The 25,925-nt window shown below is 40.7% G+C and overlaps 1 protein-coding gene across 2 annotated transcripts in view; it reads right to left on the bottom strand.

The window, feature by feature from the left end:
• Positions 1–25,925, bottom strand: part of pcsk5 (proprotein convertase subtilisin/kexin type 5) — a 352,794-nt gene that overhangs the window by 202,376 nt on the left and 124,493 nt on the right. For both annotated transcript variants that reach the window (XM_062972004.1, XM_008103279.3), the window contains exon 5: positions 21,853–21,929. In XM_062972004.1, coding sequence (XP_062828074.1) covers positions 21,853–21,929 — 77 coding nt within the window. The remainder of the gene's footprint in view (positions 1–21,852; positions 21,930–25,925) is intronic.

The raw sequence follows: 25,925 nt of genomic DNA, 5'->3' as shown, positions 1-25,925 counted from the left end.
GGACCTTTTCAGGGCTCCCCCTTGATGAGGGAGACCCCTTTTTGGCCGTCGGCCGGGGCCCTGAGTTCCGCTGTCTCTCTGCTGTAAACCACCAGAGAGAGGGAGCAACCGCTCTACCCAACCGCGTTGGAGTGGCTGGTCCTCTGATGGAACCTCAGAGTGACCGTCTCTCCGCCATCTTCCATGCACCGGAAGTCCAAAGTCATATTAATATTTTTAAATGGAGAAAGCAAATGTGATTTTTCTGCCAATATAAATTAGTTTGTCAAAAAGCAAGTATGACTCTGGCTTGGGATATTTCTCTGTATAGCAGAGCAGACAAGATGTTGTTTTATTGAAGGCTTTTATGGCTGGAGTCACTGGGTTGTTGTGTGTTTTCCAGGCTGTATGGCTAGGTTGGTTCATCAAGTGCTCTGCTATGGCTGACCTCTCTGGTTGAGTTAGTCTGCAGTGTCTACATTTGGTGGTCCCTATGTAGACTTGTCCACAGCTGCATGGTATACAGTAGACTCCTCAAGAGGTGAGAGGATCCTTCTTGTCCTTTGCTGAACGTCAAGAGCACTTGATGAACCAACCTGGACACAACATATTATCTGAGAACACAGAAATGCTGTCAGAAATGTTTGTCAGCTCCAGCTGCTCATGTGGGGACGTGAGAAAAGCCTCCTACAGGATGGTAAAACATCCTGGCGTCCCCTGGGCAACGTCCTTGCAGACAGCCAATTTTATCACACCAAAAGCGACTTGCAACTTCTCAAGTCACTCCTGACATGGAAAAAATAATTTAAAAAGACAATAATGTTGGGTGGAATGGAAGACAGCAGGAAAAAAGAAATGCCATACTATTGAGAAACCATAGTCCCAAGTTTGGAAAACCTGAGCAGGGCAATTGAAGACCAAGACTTTTGGGAGATTTCTCACTGATAGGGTTGCTGTATAAAGACTTTATTCAACTACCAGGATAAAAAATAACCCGATAAGCTTTTGCAAATACTATAGGTTTCTCTTCCCTGGAGTTAGAATTCTATGAGGGGTGAGTGGGATCCCACAGGAGCTTAGATGTTCAGCAGAAGAGTATTTTAGAATATCCAGTACTTCCATACATAAGTGGCTTATCCAATGCCCAGTTTCTTTCCTGTCCAATACTTGTGTTCAGCTCCATGTCCACTTTCCCACATACAACAAAGCAACCTCTATACCCTTTGCTCTCAATAGCTGCAAGTATGGTTCCTTCCACACAGCCATATAATCCAGAATATCAAGGCAGATAATCCACAATGTTTTGAACTGAATTATCTAAATCCACACTGCCATATAATCCAGTTCAATGTGGATTTTATACAGATGTGTGGAAGGAGTCTATGTTAGCATAGCTTTCTGCTCCACGAGCATTCATTTGAGCCCAAAGTTTGGTAGCCACTTCCATTTCTAATATGGAAAAAGATGTTTATAAGCCCTTTAATGTCCTCAAAATTTTAGCTGATCTTGATAATTAAAAACATAAATAAAAATTATAAAATCCTTACTTAAGCACTCAATAGGCAAGACTAGCAATATAGTCAAAATATTAAACTAGATTCATTTAGACGTAGTATGATAAAGAATAAAAAACAGCAAAAAAGTGTAGTTCAATACAAAAGTATTAGTCCTATTGTACTGAAATGGTCATTCTGACGTTTTTACAGTAATAGAAATTTTTCAGATAATACACTGAACAAAAACTTCCAATGTGTGGTTTCCTACGCTCTAAAAATGAATTTGCATAGAAAAGAATGCTGGCAAAAAGTAAGTCACAAATATTCATGTTATTAGCCGTCTGCCCCAAGTACGTCAGTAATGTTTGTGCAGCTGCCTTGAAAGAATTTCAAGGGATTATATGTTATTTTCCTCTGTCTTTTCTGTTCATCTATTGCATCCACCTGCTGCCTTGGATGATAACTTCTTTGGAAGCAGAAATGGCACACATGGTATCGGAGAACACAGCACTGTTCATTGTTGAAGAAAAGCAGTGCTACCTTACTTATTGATGAGAACAAAATACCTAGCAACAGAAATGTCTGATACAAGTGAGAATATATGTGCTGTGAAGAAGAACCTCCAGTTTAAGAAAATAATGAACAATTGTTCGTAAGCAAATGTAAAGTATCTGTCTCAGTGAGTGCTTTCTGCCAACATTCTTTTCTATGCAAATTCTGCACTAGCCAAGCAATAAAAAGACACCAGTTGACATATTAAAATATTATGATTGCTATGATCTGTACTTTCCTTTGTTCTTTCAGTCTCAGTTCTGTCCCTCTGCATAGTGCAACCAACCACGCAGCTGAGGACAAAATTTATTTAAAGTATTTCTGTATCACCCCCAAGCCCACAGGGATCCCAAGGCAATGTACAAATGAAAAATGAAAAACTAATTAAAACCATGAAATGACAAAACACATTAAAATAGTCTTTAAAACCCATAAACGCAGTCTAAAAACAATCCAAAAATCCAGTTTTGAAAGCGTAAAAACAGCACTTTCAAATACTGAATGCCATATGGAACAATATTGTTTTAGCTGCCAGCCGAAGTTTAAAAAAGATGGACCCAGTCTAACTTCCTTGAGTAGGGAGTTCCATAGGCAAAGCACTACTGGAGAGTCTCCTCTAAAATATAACATTTCTGGCAGGATCATACGGGAGGAGACAGTCTTTCACATGTCTTTGACTCAAGTCATTTAGGGCTTTGTAAGTCAACTCCAGCCTTTGAATTGAGCTTGGAAGCAAATTTAGATGCCACTGAAGGTCTTCAAGGATCAATGCTAAATTATCTGTAAAATGCATATCCAGCAAAAGTCCTACTGCTGCATTTTACACGAGTCCCAACTTCCAAATTCTTTTTCAAGGACAGCCCCATGTAGAATGCATTACAGCAGTACAATGGGAGGTAGTTGCACTGTGATCTGCTGTAGCCATACATATCCCTTCCCCCCAAAATAAAGCAGCTGGCATACCATCTGAACCTAAAATAATGGTGCTCCAGGCCACCAGGGTAACCTGGGAACAGCATTATATCCAAACCATGAATGTGATTTGCAATCATATGTACAACAGGCAGCAATCTCAAACCTTGGTTGATTTTTTTACAGATCAGTAGTGCTTTAATCCTGTCTGGATTAAATCTGAGTCTATTTACTCACATCATTCTTTATTACATCCAGAAAACAATTCAGTATTGCCATGACATCCCTGGCATCAGTTGTAAAGGAAAGATAGAGCTGGGTATCATCTGTATATTGATGACACCCAGCCCCAAACCTCTGGATGATCTCTTCCAGCCACACAGAGTTCAAACATCACAGAGATAGTATTGACCCTTATGTAACCCCATAGAGCAATGGCTAAGAGGCTTAATCCAGTTCCCCAGCACCACCTTCTGGAAATGTTAAGCCAAGAATGATCAGAACCATACAAAGTATGCCCCCAAGTCCCATATTATTTAGAGAACCCAGAATGATACTATGGATGATGATATAAATGCCACTGAAAGAGACAGAAGCACCAACAGAGATGTACTTACCCTGCCTAACCCACTTGGCAAGAGAGAGGCAACCAAGGCTGTTCACAGATTAGAATGGGTCTAAGTAATCAGTTTCATCAAAGAAAGTCTGATGTTTTCATCACTTGCTCTAGGACCTCTTAGAAAGGGAATATTAGATTCACCAATAGTTACCAATGGAAGTGGGGACCAATGAAGGTCTTACAAATGCTTCTTCAAAAGAGGCTGGAACATAAACCTCTTTCAAAGAAGCATTTACATTTTCCACCACCGAACTAGCCAGTCCTCTTGTGGTAGCTTTAATGAATCATGATGGACATGTGTCTAACTGACCAATGGCTGGCCTCTCCAAGCAATTCATCCACATCATCATATTGAACAAACTGAAATTAATCTGTCAAAACCAGACAACTGTATGCCTCAGCTTCTTCCCCACATCTCTACCACCTTCAATGTGGAGTCCAAATCAGAATCTGAACAATTCTTTTCCACTAAGTACTGTATTTCTTCAATTCTAATGTGCATGTTTTCCTGTATAAATATATCTAAAAATGGGCTGCATCTTAAAATTGATGGTGTCTTACAAATGAGGAAATCTGGGATTTAGCAAACCTGATAAAATCCTTTATCAATTGTGTTTCTGTGTCAGGAACTGAAGGGTCAGTTTCATTCATTATCCTATACAATCCCCACATAGAAAACAGAGTTGCTTTGAGTCTCTTAAGAAGAAGAAAAAAGCTTGGGGGAGGGGGAGAAGAAGGATAGCATGCCTTCTCTGTTTTGGAAGAAAAAATGTATTAGAAGAATGACAGAAATGTAATTAATCTGTTCTTATGGGTAAACATGGGGGAAGTTGTCTTAAGGTCAAAGGACGCGAATTATTTTTGTCTCCCATTCAGGTGTGTTTTTTTGTTTACCTTCTGCTGCTGAAGCATTAAAAGTGGATTGTGGGTTAAGTTCCCACTGCAAATGAATGGAACATTATTTTCATTTTGGCAAAAACTATGTTAATTCCTCTTCTTAAAGCTAAGCTTCATTTTGCACACCCAGTCAAACTGAATTGAACTCTGGCTATTTAAAGCATGTTCTGTTATATACTGTACCATGCTGAGTCTTTGCACTCCTTTAAGAAAAGGTTTATTACTTAGAAATCAAGGAATTATTCAGTGATGGCTTGGGTGCTGGAACTATGTAAACCATTATAGTTATCTAAAATTAGTGCATACCTTATTGTTTTGCCAAAATGTACCCAACTATTCAGCAGGCATAAATCAGGGCACAAGGTTTCCCCTTTTTTTTTTAGCAACACCATTCTCTTCAAGGCAGAAAATTTGTCAATTAACAACTATGTTTGGATGTTGCAACAAACTGGAATTAAGAAGAATTCAGATTAGTGACAGATTGGTGCATTAGCATACACTCCCTAGTCATTACATCTTTATCAAGAGTGGCTAAATGTGGAAAGTTGTTTGTCTTAGTTGTTTCACACTGAACAACCCAGAGAATCCAGCGTTTGTTCCATGCCTGTCCCAAAGATTTGTATTTTCTTTTGCTACAGGTGGGAGTGACTGCTGGTCAGCATGGTGGTGTCTGCTTGTTTATTTGTCAGAAGGCACATTTCTTCTGAGTTCCAACTTATAATAATGTCCAGAAATGACTATAAGATGTTTAATTCTGTGTCTCATCAGTAAGAATAATGGGGGGAAACATGGAAAGGGACCATTTTGGCTGTGACAATCTACCTGTGAAATAGTCTTCCCATGGAGGCCCACCAACATTTGTTTTTGTTAGATGCCAGGTTAAGATAGGAGGTTTTATTAGAGCCTTTGTGGTTTAATTTATTTAAAGGATGGACATGTTATGTAATTCTTTAAAAAAAACATATTTTGTAGACTTTTTAAGCTTGTTTAAGCTTAAATGTGTTCATCTTAATTAAATTATGTATTATTTTAATTTCAAATGGTTTAAATTGCTGCTATTGTATTACCTGTTTGCTATCATAACATCCCATCTTAAAAAGGTAGGATAAAAAGCATATAAAGAAGTAAAAAAATAATTTTGGGCTTAATAAAACTGTTACTCAGAAAGCTAAAGCTTCCATGGAACCCTAGCAATAAATGTTGTGAGGATACCTGCCATAGATGTGGGCGAAACGTCAGGAGAGAATACTTCTGGAACATGACCATACAGCCCAGAAAACATACAACAACCCTGTGATCCCGGCCATGAAAGCCTTCGACAATACAGAGGGTTAGTTTGAAAGTTCATCCAACAGATTAAATAATCAACTTTGTAATGATTTGCTAATCCAGAGTTCCATGCTTTGCTTTCAACACCACTGCCTTAATATATGTGTGTCCTTAGGCAAGAAATTGCAAAGCAAATTCCTGCTGAGTGACAACAGTCTGCTTAATACCAAAACCCAGTTAAACAGAAGTAAGTGAAATCAAGATGTTTCATTGCATTTCCTATATTTCCTTAAACTATACAGTCAAATTAAATCATATAAATTATCTCATCACAGAATTTAATTATTCCTACTTCTGTGCCCGTATTCATTTTCAGTTCAACACTAAGAGTACAATTCTGTGCATGTCTACTAAGAAATAAACTCAACTCCCAAGTAAGCAGTGTAGGATTGCAATCTCAACACTTTATAGCAGTAATATAAAAGAATTGACAATTTAGTGAGATTTTCCCCCACACCCAAAGCCTGCATTGGTCTCAGATGGTAGAAATAACTTAAACTGACATCAGGTGAGTCTTCCCTGATGTGGGGCAGATGTAAATAAGCAAGTCTGTTTGAGGGTTGGTCCACCCCCTTCTATTCCTTTCTTATCTGCATTGGCCCACTGTCCTGCCCTTCCTTTCATAATGGAAGTATACTGGCAGCTCTGGGGTTTTCACCTACTGCAGTGTCCAACATTTGGCTTCCCAGGTGTTTTTGACAACATCTCCTAAAGTTCCTGACCATTGGACAAGCTGACCAGGACTTCTGGAAGTTGGCATCCCAAACACATGGAGGACCAAAGGTTGGACATCACTGTATACTGTTATGGGAGACTTGACAACTGGCTGACAGTGGTACTTAGGATAAATATGAGTTCAGTGAGTATATTCTGACACACAATTGGTGAAGAATGGGAATCTGGAACTCTCCCTGTGTATCAAATAATCAGGTAGAGGGGAAAGTTACTCTTCTTGGCGCTGGTCTTAGGGTCTTTTCGCTCACCAAGAGACCATGTCACTTGAGGGTTGATACCCTTTGTTCAGATCCTTCCAGTTTAACAGCTTGCCTGAGAGTAATCTGGTTTTTAAGTTAAGTTTCTTATAGTGATCTCGCTCAGAAGACTTGGGGAGGAGATCTAGGGCAGTGGTTCTCAACCTGGGGTCCCCAGATGTTTCTGGCCCCAGAAATCCCAACAGTTGGTAAACTGGCTGGGATTTCTGGAAGTTGTAGGCCAAAAACATCTTGAGACCCCAGGTTGAGAACCACTGATTTAGGGGGACCACTGACGCAGCTACTCCTACAGTGGCTTGCTCCCAGCCCCCAAATAGGTTTTGCATATCACTTAGATATTATTATTACTATTATTATTATTATTGACACAACGACATTGTATGACACAGCAAACAAGATAGATATGCTGGGTTTCGTTTCACAAAATCACAAGTCGAACACTTCCCAAGTGTCTAGGACTGTGTGATGTATTTTCGGATGATGCGTGCAGATCCCAGCAGGGTGGCTTTTTGCAGTTGGCAGATCGTGATTTTGTCAATGTCTATTGTTTCCAAATGCCGGCTGAGATCTTTCGGCACGGCACCCAGTGTGCCCATCACCACCGGGACCACCTGCACTGGTTTCTGCCAGAGTCTTTGCAGTTCAATCTTGAGGTCCTGATAGCGGCTGAGTTTTTCCTGTTGTTTTTCGTCAATGCGACTGTCACCTGGGATGGCAACATCAATGATCCAAACCTTGTTCTTTTCCACAACTGTGATGTCTGGTGTATTGTGTTCCAGAACTTTGTCAGTCTGGATTCGGAAGTCCCACAGTATCTTTGCGTGCTCATTTTCCAATACTTTTGCAGGTTTGTGATCCCACCAGTTCTTTGCTGCTGGCAGGTGGTACTTGAGGCATAAGTTCCAATGAATCATTTGGGCCACATAGTTGTGCCTCTGTTTGTAGTCTGTCTGTGCAATTTTCTTACAGCAGCTGAGGATATGATCAATGGTTTCATCTGTTTCCTTGCACAGTCTGCATTTTGGGTCATCAGCTGATTTATCGATCTTGGCCTTAATTGCATTTGTCCTGATGGCTTGCTCCTGGGCTGCAAGGATCAGGCCTTCTGTCTCCTTCTTCAGGGTCCCATTTGTGAGCCAGAGCCAGGTCTTCTCCTTATCAGCTTTTCCTTCAATTTTGTCAAGGAACTTTCCATGCAATGTTTTGTTGTGCCAGTTGTCAGCTCTAGTTTTTAGTGTGGTTTTCTTGTACTGGTTTTTTGTCTGCTGTGCTTTGAGGAGTTTCTGATTTTTGACTTCAATCAAAGCAGGTTCTTCACTTTGCTTTACATATTCTGCCAGGGCATGTTCTTCTTCTTTGACTGCTTGTTTTACTTGTAAGAGTCCTCTGCCCCCTGATCTTCTAGGCAGATATAGCCGGTCAACATCACTGCGACATCACTGCGATATTATTATTATTATTATTATTATTATTATTATTATTATTATTATTATTATTTCTCACATTTATATCCCGCCCTTCTCACCCGAAGGGACTCAGGGAGGCTTACAACAGTGGCATATAGATAGGCAACATTAATAAAATGGCCTTTCTTTCAACTTAAATGTTTTTGTGTTGGCTAGCAATTCATGAATTAACTTTTATCCATGCAAAATGGGACATTTCATTTCCCAGAATCACATTTTATTGTAGAATTTACAGATAGATAGATAGCTAAGCACTTTGCAACATTGTCACCTAAACAACTGAAATTTGTTTAGCCAATTTGCAGGTTTATTTTTTTTTAAAGAAAGTACTTTTATGGCATTTTGTTTTGCAAAGAAAATAAGAAAATGCTAGCAGCTACTAAGAAAAAAGATTGCACTTCCTGTAAATACAGTATGTTTCTAGCCTTGGTATCTGGTTGTTGTGGGACACCCATCTGTGTTATTTCCACACCTAAAAACAATGCTGTGGATGTGAGACACGTTTATATTCCCCAGGACAGTTAAATTCTCATGATGCTCATAAAATACTGAAAGTTAAGACACTTGATCTTTTCTTTGTCTTTTCCTAAATGGTGATTAAAAGACATGTGATTAGTCAATCATTATCCTATTTCCATCTAACCCCATAGCAGTATAAGCATTGTGTTTGAAACATAAAGAATGTTAAACAAACATTTAATTAAAAGTTAAAACCAAAAGTAATCTTTAATAATCTATTTTATCCTTCTCATTGCAAGGAATGAAATAAATCAGCATGTCTTTCTCATGCCACAATGCAATATTCAGTACAAGGTAGCAACAACTGATTAATAATCTCCAGCTTTACCTGACTAATGTGTTAATTGAACTAATTAAGACTACTATTTCATCCAGACTTATCTGACAAAAAGCTTAACTATACTGTATACAAAAGAAGTTCCTTCAACACCAGTGTGAATAGGATTATGTGCAAATGTACAAAGCCTGAAGCCTTACTAAGGATATGATGGCATGATTCCGATTCTTAACATTTTTATCTCTCAGAAGAGTAGTAATTTTGTGTTGGGATTTAGATTGAATTCCTATTCCGGTTTAATCTTTTTCAGTACTCAATTGTTGTAAAACCCACATAGATTCTGGCGTAGATAAGTATAGGAGTGGATATAAAGTCAACAAAAGTAAGACATTGGGTCTGGAAAACTTAAGTAGCCTACAATCATATTGTGTGCCAATTTTTCATAACACCAGGTTCTACATGCAGCACTACTTAAGAGTAATTCTATAGAAAATTCTTCCATAGCAAATGTGATTGTACAACTTTATAGTGGATTTTTAGGTGCTTCATTAGAATTCAGCTATATCTATTATTTCTTTTTATGACATAAATACATACAGAATCTTAATGGATTTTTCAGATTCAGATGTCATAGCCCCTATTTTGATGTATTTCTTGAGCTATATTTTGTGTTCAATAAAGAGCATGGTAGAGCAGAGAAGAGAAAATAAAATTCACCTAAGCATGCCATTTTAAATCAATGCTAAAAACCCAGTGAAATTTTTAAAAGATTACGGAATTACACTGTAGAATTTCTAGAATTTCTGCACTCATTACAGAAATAAAAACTTTAAAAATAGAAAAAATAACAACAATGGCAGGAGAACCATATTGCAAAACAGTTTTCAAAATGACAAAGGTGAAAAAGACAAATGTATATTTGAAATTTGTACTATAATTAAAACAGCACTGCATAGATATTTTAACAATCATTAACATGGATGAACAAGTACACATTAAAAGATGGATTTTGAAACATGCTAATAAAATGGCATTGATGAGAAAGATCCTGAAGGAATAAGTGCAAAGATTTAAAAAAGTGAAATGTGCCTGTCAGAAATATGGTTTTTAAAAATGGACGGAAGGATTAGAATAATATAATTTATAATCACAGAAATTAAGTATTTCATTTTTTCTCGCCTCCCTCTTGAAAGATTGGATGTTATGCGGTCTGAATCACAAAGAAAACAGCACGGGAAAAATACAAGAACATATCAATTGTTGAATGATGGCATGTGGATGAACCATGAAAATAAAATACTTAAATAAAGCACAGACATTCAACAGTAAGTGTAGGGCATGGAAATGTCCTGATTGCCATGGAACCTTCAAGACCTGTAGGGTTTATTTATTAACAGAGTTCAGGGATATATAGGTCGCATTCTCTGCCATTCCAAAATCATTTTAAAAAGGCTTAAATCCAATTGTAAGAGAATTAGAGTAGATTCACTGAATCAGCAGAACTTATATTAATGTTGACCAACCAAATTATCAATGATTCAATAGGTCTTTTCTAGCTGAGACTAACAATTAGCTTGAGGCCAATGTTTTCAAAAACTAGAAGACTAATAGAAATGAGAAAGGCGACGAACACGATCCTTAATTAAAACAACAACATTGTTGAAGAAATTAAACATAACAGCATGCAACAAATTATCTTGGAAGAGGTCATTATCTTTATTAGCAATTAAACATGAAAATATTGGTTCAGAGTTTTGGAATTGTTTCATGCAGAGCACTCCCACTGACATGGTCATGGAGAGAAATTAGCATCTGACACAGGTCTCCCAGAGAGAAACATCACTTTCTAACAACAGTTCCCAGGAAAGTATAATGTCTCTCCCCGCACCCACTTTCTTCATGCAAATAGCCACCACATTCTTTTCTGCCTGAACATCCCTGGCATTCTTGAATGATCATTAAACTACATTATATAAGATCATGTTTCCTATGCTTTTCGACATGTATTTACAAGTATACTTGTGATAATCTAAAACAAATTCAGCATGGGTTAAATATTAAGAGATTTATTCTTGCTCTATGGCTTGCAAACATATCAGAGGAACACGAAGATCCTATATATATATATATATATATATATACATACACACACACACACACACACACATATATATATACACACACACACACACACACACACATACATATATATACATATATATATATATATATATATATATATATATATATATATATAAAAAAGAGAAGAGACTGCAGGAATGAAATGGGTTCACAACTATAAGAGAAAATTTCCACATTATCGCTGAATATTACTGATAGAGCTTAGTCCTGAAACAAAACAAAATGCATCACAGAACAGAAGTGACTTGATCCACAGCTGGCTCCCATCTTTAATAAAGCAAATGTGAAAGTCTAGGATGGGCTTACACTGCTGACTATTTCAGGATTCTCTGCCAATTTATTCAAACCAAGCTAAATATCTGGCAGTACTCTTGCATACCACAGTAGTTAAAGAAACCACCATTACTTCCTAGGAATTACCACAGGGCTCGAATGATTAATGTTTGTAGGCATCATCTACACTTCCGAAAACTTGGTGTTACAAAAATTAACTGGGAAGTATTATTTGGTTAGTCTACCATTATGCCACAAATTATAATGTAATACAATATAATATTTTTTCTGAATAAATCCCTATTGGATAATTGAATATAACGAAATGCAATACTGACCAACTGACCAAAATGCATCATATGTTCATATAAACCCAGTGCTAGTCCTACCATTTAAAATTTAAACAGAACTTAAATCAGATACCGTGAATTCATTTGAATTAGTCTACTTAATGTTGAGGGGCCCTGGTGGTGGCACAGTGTGTTAAAGTGCTGAGCTGCTGAACTTGCAGACTGAAAGGTCCCAGGTTCAAATCCCAGGAGCAGAATGAGTGCCTGCTGTTAGCCCCAGCTCCTGCTAACCTAGCAGTTCGAAAACATGCAAATGTGAGTAGATAAATAGGTACCGCTCTGGCGGGAAGGTAATGGTGCTCCATGCAGTCATGCCGGCCACATGACCTTGGAGGTGTCTAACAGACAACGCTGGCTCTTTGGCTTAGAAATGGAGATGAGCACCAACCCCCAGAGTCGGTCACGACTGGACTTAATGTCAGGGGAAACCTTTACCTTTACCTAATGTTGAATTTAGCTATTATAGTTTTAAACATCTGATTATGTATATAATGTCTATCCTGCTGTACATGATGTGTATCCAATTGAAAAATGTGATACAGTATGTTCTGAATAGCCTTTCATGTTGACTCCAGCTGCAAAATCTAGGAAGCTGAACAATGTTTTTGATACATATCATTTAAGCAATATACATATGATAAGATATGACAGGTAGATAGTAAAACTGTCACATGTTTAAACTGAAAACATGTTTAAACTGAAAACATGTTTGCATGCTACATTGCAATTGCATCTAGAAGGTTGCTCTTATGCTATCTCTCTTGTTATCCCCCTGAAAGGGGGGGAAAAGCCCCATAACTGTCTTTTAAAATTCTGAAGCATAATATTCATAACAATGTAGGCATCCAAAATGAATATTTGCTATTAATGTGGGTCTGACTGAAAAAATTACTTTTCTCAGGAACAAGAATAAATCTTATTTTATTAACAGCATATATTAATTAAACCATTCTAATATATTTGCCCTTTATTCTCAAGACATTTTTCCTTCTCTGTGCTATTGATTTTCTATTATTTGGAATAGCTTGGATGTCCTTCCCTACTTTAAACTTAGCCGGTTTCAAATCATATGCCCTCGCCCAAAATATCTACTAGACAGGAAATATGAACTAAGCATGAGGGAAATAGATCATATCAACTTTATGGACTAAAATAGACTAAACATATGCACTGTTAATAAGCCTTCTACAGAACAGGATATAAAATTGTATTTGATCTTCTACTTTATCTAACAATGTGAATAGTTTCATGAAAATCACTTATATCTGAATATATTGGGTATTATTGAATTAACTGAATACTGGATACCCCAGAAGCTGCAAATATTTAAATGACTTACAATTTATGTATGAAAAGCCCAAATGTAGGCAAGAAAATACTATAGAAAACACACATCAATATATGTGCCAACAAAAAACCTTACAATATGAGATTGGACTACCATTTCAGGGTGTCATGATTATACAACTATTTGGAAGCAATGGTTTGGGCTTCATTTTACATAATCTTAGGATTTCCAATAAAGTTACACTCCTTCAGGACACTAATATCTGAAGGTCAGCTGTCAAGAATGGGTAATAAACATGCTTAATTAAGCATTTAAGAAACAAAGGAGGTATAATATCCTAAAGGTACCAGATTCTTTCTGATAATGGAAGCAAAACAGTATCAGTTCAGGTTAGAACTTGAATAGGATATCACTAACCATTTCACACTCAAGCATTGAAAAAATCCAGAATCAGCACCATAGTGGAGACAGTACTAGCTGTTGTAGGCTATATTTCAGAGGAAGGAAATGGCAAACAACCTATGAGAATTCCTTGTCTAGGAAAATGCTATGAAATTCATAGGGTCATCCAAAGTCAACATATGGTTTGAAGGCACATAAACATATTATGGTAATCAGAACACTGGGACAGCAGAGTAATCTCCACCCACAGCGTTTAGCGATTCTACATGGGTTTTTAACACCTAATAAGAGACAATAAGACCTCATGGATAAAAGCGGACAAGGAGAAAATGCTTCTGTGGTTTGCAGGAACCACTAATTCTATGTAATTGGGTATAATTCAAGCACAAGCAATGGAGAAAGTAAGAGTATTCATCAGGTATTCATACTTCTAACACCCAGACCATGGCTCCACAATTTATGATACTGAGCTGAATGTATGCTATCATGGCAGACCATCAGAGATGCTTTGCAGTCTTGAGATACGTTTCAATTTAAGTGTGAAAAGAAGGTAGATGACTATCCAAGCTAGGATAAAATAACTTCTGTTCCTCAGGTAGCTAAAGTATTGGGCATAGACAGAAAGATCCAGATCCAGATCATCTTTCAAACCCTTTAATCTCTTACTTGTTAAAATATGTATCCTAAGCCACATCTGAATTGCCTAAGAAATAAAGCAGCAAACTATATAAATTAAGATAACTGCTGGTCCAAGCTATAATTTTTTCTGCCCTAAGTCTGCTCAACTAGCTATCAATCAGACATTTCTTGACAATCTTACCATTTCATCAGTCCTAGATAGGCAGCAAAACCCATAAGGCAACTTTACGTGGTTGTGTTCTGTCTTCTGGAAGAGGTAGCTACCTTACCCTGTTTCCCCGAAAATAAGACAGCGTCTTATATTAATTTTTGCTCCCAAAGATGTGCTAGGTCTTATTTTCAGGGGATGTCTTATTTTTCCATGCAGAAGAATTCACATTTATTGTTCAACAAAAATATAACATTTATTTATTATTATGTAATAAAATAACTTTTTAATTGATTCACAATGTATTGTACAATTTTATATGTGTTTTATTGTAAGCTGCCCTGAGTCCCTTATTGGGTGAGAAGGGCGGGATATAAATATTGTAATAAATAATAAATAAATAAATATTATATACTGGCCAGTAGTTGTCATCACAAACCAGCATAACCAGACAAACTGTGAATCCTATCAAGAATTTCTTGTTACTACTATTATTTACATGTACAACAATCTATGGTTCATACATTTACCGATCTTGCATGCTCTGGTGTCCTGTTTGGCAGGCATGCTTCCAAACAAAAACTTTGCTAGGTCTTACTTTCGGGGGAAGCCTTATATTCAGCAATTTAGCAAAACCTCTACTAGGTCTTATTTTCTGGGGATGTCTTATTTTCAGGGAAACAGAGTATTCTGATTGGTCAATGGCATTTTCTCATCAAGCAACAGTGAAACACTAGGCTGTTCCCTAAGGTCAACACTTTACCAGCAGAAAACATTGAACAGTGGAATAGGATGGGAGGCAAATTTAGGAATTCTTTCCCACCCCATAGTTCACAACGCTCTTTGAGATCAGATTTGGTGAGTGCATAGTGTATTGCTGTCACGACCCAGGCAGCAGAGCACCAATAACCATAGACAGAGGCCAGAATCTATCTAATATCTTTATTGAGGAAATATATAAAGTTAATAAAAGCAAGTGTAGGAAATAGTTCAGAAGTAGATCTTTCAGGAAAGGTCAAAATTAGTCCAGAGAAACAATGTCCAATATGAGATATTAAGGTCCAAAGTTGTAATCCAATAACCGAAACACTCACTTTGCCAAGCAAAGTGAGGGGAGAAGACAAGGTCCTTTAGTCCATGAAACTTAGGCAAGGCAAGGAAATAACTTGATTCTTGGATACTAGGCTTAATTCAAGGCAACAAAGAACAAGGAGCAAAAACAGGATCCGTGGTAAATTCGTGGCGAGGTCAAGGAAGGCAAGGCTGGGTCCGTGAAGCAAAACAAGGTCCTGGGAAGCAAGCAAGGCTGGAAACGGGAGCGTAGTCCACACACAACCTACTCCCGTAGTTGACGAATTGACTCCGCAAGATTCCTACGAGGGCAAAACACCTAAGTAGGGTCTCGGTTTCCCGCCAAGAGCAGATTCTCTGGGGAACCAGAAGCGAAAGCCATTCTCTGGGTCCAGATGCATGACTCCTTAAAGATTCTCATGGGAAGCAGGCTAATCAACCATTTGTTTGGCCGCGATTCTCAGGCTTCTGCGATTAGCCTGTTGAGCTCCTCTCTGTTGTTGACAATACTCACGGCGAGAAAAAGGGGGAGATTTTGGCTCAGGGCTTGTTTGGCAAACTTCTGGAAGGCAAACCTCCTGCAGGTGCAAGGGTTCCAGTTCTGGCTGAGAAAGTTCCAATTCTGACTGAAACGGAGGAAAACCTAAGTTTTCCTCTTCATCTGTCACAACAGCGCTAGGAACGGGACTACATGGCCCATGAGTCATCACACTATCCCCCTCCTCAAGCCCCCTCTCAAAAATGGGCTCTCTCCCCGAGGTGCGGGGCCGCGGCTTGGCGGGGTAGGTCTGATGGAAGCGGCGGGTTAAATCGGGGGCATGGACTGTGGAAGCGTCTTCCCAAGAGCGTTCTTCGGGGCCAAAACCCACCCAGTCAATGAGATACTGAAGGTGGCGGCGATGAAAGCGAGAATCCAAAATGTCCTGAACCTCGAATTCCTCCTCCCCATCCACTAAAACAGGAGTGGGGGCCGGCCGGTCTGCATCGGGGCGCACACCATCCGCCGGAAGGAGCAGGGAGCGATGAAACACTGGATGAATGCGCATAGAGCGCGGAAGTTGGAGTTTGAAAGTCACAGGGTTTAGTTGCGCCACCACTGGATAGGGACCAATGAAACGGGCATCTAGCTTCCGGCAGGGACGGTGGGAGGGCAAGAAGCGAGTGGACAGAAAAATCCGGTCTCCTACCTTGATTTCGGGGCCCGGCTGGCGATGACTGTCAGCGTGGCGTTTATAGTCCTCCTTGACTTGATCCAGTTGCTGGAGCAAAAGTTGTTGCACCGCTGTGAGTTCTTGCAGCCAGTCCTCTGCTGCGGGAACTTCTGAAGTTTCAATGACAGAAGGAAAGAAACGTGGATGGAAGCCGTAGTTTGCAAAGAACGGGGTTTCTTTAGTTGAAGCCTGGACACCATTGTTGTAGGCAAACTCCGACAGCGGCAACAGGGAAGCCCAATTGTCCTGCTGATAGTTTACATAACAGCGAAGGTATTGTTCCAAAGTGGCATTGGTGCGCTCAGTTTGCCCATCCGTTTGGGGATGGTGAGCCGAAGATAAACGAGAGTCTATGCCCAATAGTTTTTGTAGTGCTTTCCAGAAACGAGAGGTGAATTGAGACCCACGGTCTGTGACCAAACTCTTGGGCAATCCATGTAATCTGAAAACATGCTGAAGGAATAAATCTGCGGTCTCCTTGGCCGTGGGGAGGCCATTGCAGGGAATGAAATGGGCTAATTTGGTAAAAAGGTCCACCACCACTAGGATCGTGGTGAATCCAAAGGAAGGTGGTAGGTCGGTGATAAAATCCGCAGAAATTATTTCCCATGGACGGGATGGTGTAGGAAGGGGATGCAATAGCCCTGAGGGCTTCTCTCTTCTTGTCTTGGAACGCTGGCATACCGGGCAGGTATTGACATATTTTTCCACATCCTTGCGGATCTTGGGCCACCAGAAATCTCTTAGGATCAAATGCATGGTTTTAAATAGTCCGAAATGCCCTGCTGGCTTGCAGTCATGACACAGACGAAGGGCCTTTTCCCTGCCCGGTCCGGGAGGGATGTAGACGTGATTTCTATAGCAAAGTAACCCGTCCTTAAGCGAGAAGGGAAATTGTAGTCCTTGACGAAGTTGATCTTGAGCCCAGGCATCCGCCTGTTGACTGGCCCTGATTTCCTGAGCACAAAGGGGCCCTGGAGAAGAGGGGGTTGATTCAATTGGAGTGGATTTGGTGTTCCCCACTGTGAGCGTGGCAAAGTTCTCGGGCTGCAGCAATTGGGATTCAAAGGTCTCTCTGCGCCCTGCAGCATATTCTGGTTTCCGTGATAGAGCATCTGCTTGCTTGGTCTGAACTGGGGTTACATAATGAATCTGGAAGTCAAAACGTTCAAAGAATAAAGCCCAGCGCTGTTGCCTCTGATTTAACTTGCGGGCAGTTCTTAGATGCTCTAGATTCCGATGATCAGTATGGACCTCAATGGGAAATTTGGCCCCTTCTAACCAATGTCTCCAAGTTTCAAAGGCTGCCTTTATGGCCAAAAGTTCTTTTTCCCAAATAGTATAATTTCTCTCTGGGGCGGTTAGCTGATGGGAGTAAAAAGCACAAGGGTGAAGATGATCTCCCACTGGTTGCAAAAGTACAGCCCCAATTGCCACATCGGAGGCGTCAGCCTGTACTACAAAAGGGGTTTGAGAATCCGGGTGCTGAAGGATTGGCTGGGACGTGAACAATTTCTTTAGTTGCTGGAATCCTTTCTCTGCTTGCTCCGTCCAGCGGAAAGGCTGTTTCCCACGGATGCAGCTGGTGATTGGATCAGACCAGCAGGCAAAGTCTGGAATGAACTTGCGGTAATAGTTCGCGAACCCCAAGAAACGTTGCACCTCTTTCTTGTTGGTTGGCGCCCGCCATTCCAATACTGCTGAAACCTTTGCCGGGTCCATGGAGAGCCCTAGTGGTGAGACACGGTATCCCAGAAAATCTACCTCTTGTAGATCGAAAGCGCATTTTTCCAGCTTGGCGTAAAGTCCATGATCCCGCAATCGTTGTAACACCATTCTGACGTGGTTCTCATGTTCCGATTGTGATCTAGAAAACACCAAAAAATCGTCCAGGTAGATGATCAAGAACCGATCTAGATAATCCTGAAAGATATCATTGACAAAATGCTGGAACGTTGCGGGAGCTCCACATAAACCATAATTCATGACCAGGGACTCGAATAATCCGAATTTAGTCTGGAAGGCGGTTTTCCACTCGTCCCCCTCCCTGATGCGAACTAGATTATAAGCCCCCCGAAGATCCAGCTTGGTGTAAACCTTGGCCCCTCGTAGCCGATCTAATAGGTCCGAGATCAAAGGCAGGGGATAACGGTTCCGCTTAGTGATATTGTTCAATGCTCTATAGTCCACCACCAAGCGTAGATCCCCTGACTTCTTTTTCACAAACATCACTGGGGAAGCGGCTGGGGATTGAGAGGGTCTAATGAATCCCTTGCGGAGGTTTGACTCTATAAACTCCCTGAGAGCTTCTTGCTCTGGTTCAGTCAAGGAGTAGAGGTGTCCTCGCGGGATCGGGGCCCCCTCCACCAAGTCAATGGCACAGTCATAAGGCCTATGCGGGGGTAGTCTCTCGGCTTCTTTTTCATTGAAAACATCCCAAAAGTCTGAGTATTTCTTGGGCAAGGTGATGATGGGTTCAGCGTCTGTGGCGTGGCAGACCTTGGCTACAAGACAATGGTTTTGGCAATATTTAGAAGCAAACTGCAGTTCTCTGTTGGTCCAAGAGATGCTAGGGTCGTGGAGGGTCAGCCATGGGATTCCCAAAATCACAGGGAAGTGAGGAACCTCAGTAACAAAGAAGGAGATCTCTTCCATGTGTTCCCTTATCCACATTCTGGTGGGTTCAGACCATTGGCTTACTGGACCTGTCTTGAGGGGGCGGCCATCTATGGCTTGCACCACCCGGGCGTTCTTGAAATCGTGATATTGTAATCCCAGAGAGTCGGCATACTCTCTATCAATGAAATTGTTTGTCGCTCCTGAATCTATCATGGCATGGATCATGACGGGTCCTTTTTTTGCTGACCACAAGGTGACCACTAGGAGAAATAGGACCGGTTGGCGGCTCTTGAATGGGGTTTTTGACCGGGTTGGCGAGCCTCTCTACGCCCGGTCGCTGGCTTCCCCCGCCGGCTTTGCGCCAGCCGCCTCGGACGTCTCCACGGAGGACGCCGCCGCCAGTCGAGCGGCGGGCTTTCCTTTGGCTGGACACTCTCTGGCAAAGTGGCCCCCGTTTCCGCAGTACCAACAGAGGTTTAAACGTTGGCGGCGCGCCTTCTCGGCTACATCCAATCTGGGACGCACATTGCCCAACTGCATCGGCACCTCCTCGTTTCCTCTGGGGTATGGGGCTGGTGGCGGGGGTCTCCACGCTGGACGCGGCTGGATGCCGGCGGGAGCGGGAGGTTTTGCTCCGGCTCTTCCACTCTGGCCTCGGATCCACTGCTTCCTGTTGGCAAGCATGACTTCAGCTCGTAAACATTGATCAATGAGTCTTTCAAGAGAGTTTGGAGGGTCCACTTTGGAGATTTCCTCCAACATCTCGATGTTAAGACCCTCCCGAAACTGTCCTCTGAGGGCTATGTCATTCCAGCCGGTGTTTTGGGCCAGCACTCGGAACTCGGCTATGTACTGGGACAAGGGCCTGTCCCCTTGGGAAAGGCGCCGGAGTTTGTGGCCGGCCGCCTCTAAATTGTCCTCGATCCCCCAAGTCGCCTTAAGGTGATCCAAGAAGTTTAGCGCGGAACTTAGGTGCGGGGAGGCTTGATCGAACAGTGCCGTCGCCCAATTGGCCGCTGGCCCTTCTAGGAGACTATAAATCCATGCCACCTTGATGTCTTCTTGGGGAAACTCGGCATTTCGGGCCTCTAGGTATGCCTGGCATTGGCGACGGAAAACATGAACCTTGGAAGCCTCTCCAGAAAACTTGGTGGGCAACGCCAGGGCAGGGAGACGGGCTCCATGTTCCTTCAAGCCCCGTATTTCTCCCTCCTGCACATGGAGCATATCACGGATCCTGTCCACTTCATCCTTGGCGATGGTGTAGCTGAGTGGTTGGTCACCCGGTCCGGCTCCGGTAGACATTCTGGCCTAGGTTAAATGGTGCTTAGGTTGGCGGAGTCAAACTGTCACGACCCAGGCAGCAGAGCACCAATAACCATACACAGAGGCCAGAATCTATCTAATATCTTTATTGAGGAAATATATAAAGTTAATTAAAGGAAGTGTAGGAAATAGTTCAGAAGTAGATCTTTCAGGAAAGGTCAAAATTAGTCCAGAGAAACAATGTCCAATATGAGATATTAAGGTCCAAAGTTGTAATCCAATAACCGAAACACTCACTTTGCCAAGCAAAGTGAGGGGAGAAGACAAGGTCCTTTAGTCCATGAAACTTAGGCAAGGCAAGGAAATAACTTGATTCTTGGATACAAGGCTTAATTCAAGGCAACAAAGAACAAGGAGCAAAAACAGGATCCGTGGTAAATTCGTGGCGAGGTCAAGGAAGGCAAGGCTGGGTCCGTGAAGCAAAACAAGGTCCTGGGAAGCAAGCAAGGCTGGAAACGGGAGCGTAGTCCACACACAACCTACTCCCGTAGTTGACGAATTGACTCCGCAAGATTCCTACGAGGGCAAAACACCTAAGTAGGGTCTCGGTTTCCCGCCAAGAGCAGATTCTCTGGGGAACCAGAAGCGAAAGCCATTCTCTGGGTCCAGATGCATGACTCCTTAAAGATTCTCATGGGAAGCAGGCTAATCAACCATTTGTTTGGCCGCGATTCTCAGGCTTCTGCGATTAGCCTGTTGAGCTCCTCTCTGTTGTTGACAATACTCACGGCGAGAAAAAGGGGGAGATTTTGGCTCAGGGCTTATTTGGCAAACTTCTGGAAGGCAAACCTCCTGCAGGTGCAAGGGTTCCAGTTCTGGCTGAGAAAGTTCCAATTCTGACTGAAACGGAGGAAAACCTAAGTTTTCCTCTTCATCTGTCACAACAGCGCTAGGAACGGGACTACATGGCCCATGAGTCATCACAATTGCTGACTACAAATTTTCTAATAAAACAAAGACCTTCTCAGTTTTCAGGTGAATATTTTAAATTATCAGTAAAAAACTGATAAGTAAGAAAAACTACTAGAGTAGGGGGGAAACTATTCAAAATATTTGTGAGTCAAAAGTGCTTCAAGGTCTGAAACATATATGCTCAGGAAGCTCCCTTCAAGAATTAAATGTGTGAGATAGAAAAGTGATTACTAAATAAATCACATTTGTTGTAGATATAAACAAAACATATACATTACATTATTCATTAAAAGCAAAAAAAAAAGTGGAATTCTGAACTAGATGACCACCTAATCAATTAGTACTATCTGTCACTAGAGCAAAATATGTACATTTTACCTACAATCACATTTGAAATAAAGATGTCTTATATTCCATAGAGCACTGGCCTTACTTGTTTTCATTGCTGGCATCATACCGAGGCATGGGGTCAATATCATTACCATTGACATCAAAACTGGCATCTGGGTCCTGTAGCCAACAGGGAGGGAGATGGAAAGAGAGATGGAAAGAAAATGAACTGCAGATCCTCATTAATTAGCCATTGACTCATCTAGTTCATACATTCCTCAGCAGGTTTCTACAGGAGTGCAATTAGGTTAACTAACATTCCTGTGGTTTGGTTGCGGCTGCTTGTTTTAAGAAAGAACTACATGTACAAAACTGAAAAGATTTATATATTATTTAAATTATGCTCAAGAAATGAACTTGCATTAAGGGCCCTGCTTCTAATTTATTGGGGGAGGGGATTGCAATTTTTATTTAAACACTTCATTGTGAAATCTTATTTTCAGTATTTCAAGCCCCTTTACTTCATCTAAAATGTTTTTATCATAATGATAAATAGTACACTCCCAAACTTGATTAAAAGGTACAGCTTTTTAAACTATTCAAAAAGAACATGAGTAGCCTTGAAATTATTTCCATATGTCAATAAAGAATTTAAATACACAACTTAAAAGATTACACTACTTTTGAATAAATATCTTTATTAACAGTTACTACTAAATTATATGTGTGCCATATCATTGGGGATATATGCAAGTTTTCATGTTTGTTCTCTTCCATATTTTCCTAAAAACAACCATAAACAACTTTTTGGTGATCCTGGCCAACTAATGTGCTAACAAATAGTTCTTTAAAATTTCACATGTGTTCAAAGCAAATTGCTTTCTTCACTTCAGGGGCCTTCCAGACAGGCCCAAAACACAGGTTCTTGTCTCACCTTTACCTCAGGGGTCCAAACGCCTTAAGTAAAAGCAAATAAATGAGGAGAAAACTGAGTTTTATCAGTTTGCTCCACATTAATCTGGCACCTGGAAAGATCTGGATCTTAAGCTAAGATCTGGATCTTATTAGGTGCTGGGCCTGTTGGAATTGACAGCTTCCACAGACATCCCAGTTCTTTGGGCTCCTGGAGTTCAAAGGAGCAGGTGGCTGCCCACCCCCTCCCCTCCAGTCCCCTATTTCCTCCTTAAAAACTTACTGGAGGCTCCTGATGGCAGTGCAGACCCCTCTGCACAGTACTACTGAAAATATTCAATGTACAGTACTGGGTTGTTGTTATTTTGAGTCTTCAATGACTGAGCAAAGACCCGAACTCATGTATATAGTCATATTTCAATGCTCAAGTCACTACATCACAACAGTTACTGCTTTGCTATTTCAGTTGTTGATGAACTGAAATTAGTAAATTAATAAACAGAATAGTAATCTGAACATGGACTGTAGGTGATTGACATACTGACTGAATACTGCTCACTTGAAGAACATTAAACCTTAAACAGAACTGTGGGTTGCTTTAAATAAAATGTTTTAGAACTTCTAAAATTTAGTACTACCAGCTTTAAATAAAACATTTAGTACTACCAGAATTAATAACACATTGGATTAAAAGTTTGTGCCAGAGTAAAGACAACCATTTTGTGACTAGTCCATGGGCAACTCCCAATTTCCAACTTTATTTTATTTTTCTGACAAATGGTTTGAAATAAAATCTATAGCAAGGCACACTTCTTTTTTCCTTATCTGACTGGTTGGCAGAGCTGAAAACATTTCAAATAAGGTGAAAATTATGTGTTTAGACCAAGATAGTCATTTCCTAAGACACTGTGTGTCTTAGATTTCTACATTCAAATATCCTTATATAAAAGTACAAATTTCCTCTTGAATTAATGTGTCATCATAGTCCCCTTGAATGAATATATTGTGTTAGTCTGCAATCTCTTACAAAATGAATGATGTTTAACCAGTGCCGTGTGTTGAAATTTAAGCTAGGTTGAATATTCCCCTTCTTTTCAGAAATGTGTGAGGTGGGTGGTAGTGAAACAAAGATGCCTGAGGAACTATGGGAGTGGGCATTTAGAGAATAAATCTGTGAGGAAGAAGGAAAACATGCTTATTTTATTAAGTGTGCCATGTGGATATGTTATCTTTTATCCCTCTTTCTTTCTCTTATTATTATGTTTTAAAATTCTGTGTGCTTGCTGATAGGAGCATGGAATTATCCAATCATTATATTTGAGCAATTCTTCATTGAAAAATGATGCAAGAGGTATTTTTTGTGAATTTGGGGAGGCCCACTTCCCAAGGCTAATTTCACTGTGCTCAAATGTAAACCACTTTTTAGAAGTCAACTAAACAACAACTAGAATTCAAGATGGCACGCAGGCTGGTCTTCCGAACAAATAAATTCCTATTCCTGTGAATGTACAGAAACAACTGACAGCTCAGTTGGAGATTTCAAATATCTAAAAAATTAATACACTTAATAGAACTCTTGAATTTTGTCCTGTAAAGTCTGAACAAAATGCAAGATTAGCATTCTGCAACGAAATGGCATCCATACTTCACACTTTCATTAGGCCAACCTATGCTGGAACAAATGTTTATGCCTGTATTAATGCAGACCATAGCACTGTATCCTAGGAATAAGTGGGTCACACAGTTGGCTTTGTGGCATTTTTCAAAATGCTTCTGTGGCATTATCTTTCCCCTAGAGAGCCTTAATGGCATGCTTGGAACAGGAATGGAGAACACTATTGGACGTAGCCTTGGATGACTTGTGAGAGAGTGCAAACAAGGAAGTGATTCTCAATGTAGTGTCAAAGTTTTTTCCCCCTGCCAACATGATCTCAGGAACAATTTACAATGTTGCAACAAAGGAACTGCCAGCTGATAAAATGCAGCAATCTTTCCTGAATGACAAAAATCTTTAACAATCCCCTTCCTATTCCTAAGAAAGAGTAACTTGTGTTGACAGAAGATGGAATATCTAAGGTCAGTTAACACCACCAAATGTATACAGTGAAACTACTGAAGAACTGCAGGACATAATCCAGGCTGACAAGAACATCCTACAGCAGTGGATCTTAACCTGTGGTCTGCAGACCATGTCCCCACAGGGAGGCCATGAAGGCTGCTCAGCTCACCCTGCAGTGGAGTGGCCACATGACAGAGGCCAAGGCCAAGGCTGGTCTTGCATGCTCCTTGTCACGTTCCTGGTCTGCTGTGGGAAGGAGCTGTACTGAAAAGCGGAATGACAACAGAGAAAGCAGGAGCCCCTGGTGGTGCAATATGTTAAACTTTTGTGTCGACAGGACGACTGACCAATAGGTCAGCGGTTTGAATCCAGGTGAACTCCCTCTGTCACCTCCAGCCCCCATGAAGAGACATGAGAGAAGCCTTGCACAAAGATGGTAAAACATCAAACATCCAGGCATCCCCTGGGTAACGTCCTTGCAGAGAGCCAATTCTCTCACACCAGAAGCTACTTGCAGTTTTTCAAGTCACTCCTGACACACACACACAAGTGGAGAAAGCCAGTCAGGCTTTGCCTTTCTCTCTCCCTCCCCCCCCCCCCTCCCCCTTCTATCCTTTCCATTCAAGAGCATGTAGTCTCCCATCAGAAATGCTTAGAACCCCAGAATAGGCTGGCTGCTTGGTCATGAAATTTACCATGACACTTTGGATATCTTGCTTGGTCATGGAATTTACTTATATAGACCATCACCTTTCACCAAACCTACCTTACAAGCAGCTTCTTTTTGAACTGTGGCACTTCCACCTTTATCTTCCATTCCATCATTTGCCTCCCTTTTAATCTTTGCAGTGTGACACATTCTTTTTTTTCACTCAACTAGCATAATTCCTTTCCCCTTTCTTCCTGCCTGCAATGTATTCAATTATCGTATATAGAAAAATGCCTTCACATTTGCTCCACATCTCAATGAGATGGTTACCAGGCCAGATAGTGGCCCAATGACACTCTGGGTGGCATGCTTACAATCTGAGAAAAAAACTGGCCAAACCAAAATGAAATGAACGGGATTCCACAAATTCTCGTCTTTCTCTCTCTTTTTTGCTTTTGCTTTTTTTAGTTTTTTTTCCTACCCCACTCCCACCCTCTGCCTTTTCCTCCTGGACATACACTTTGTACAATAAACTACAGAAATTGCATTTGAAATA

Source organism: Anolis carolinensis, chromosome 2, assembly GCF_035594765.1.
Source record: "Anolis carolinensis isolate JA03-04 chromosome 2, rAnoCar3.1.pri, whole genome shotgun sequence".
In the NCBI taxonomy this organism is placed as follows: Eukaryota; Metazoa; Chordata; class Lepidosauria; order Squamata; family Dactyloidae; genus Anolis; species Anolis carolinensis.
Note: the sequence above shows the minus strand (reverse complement) of the source record. Positions and strands in the feature narration are given on the sequence as shown.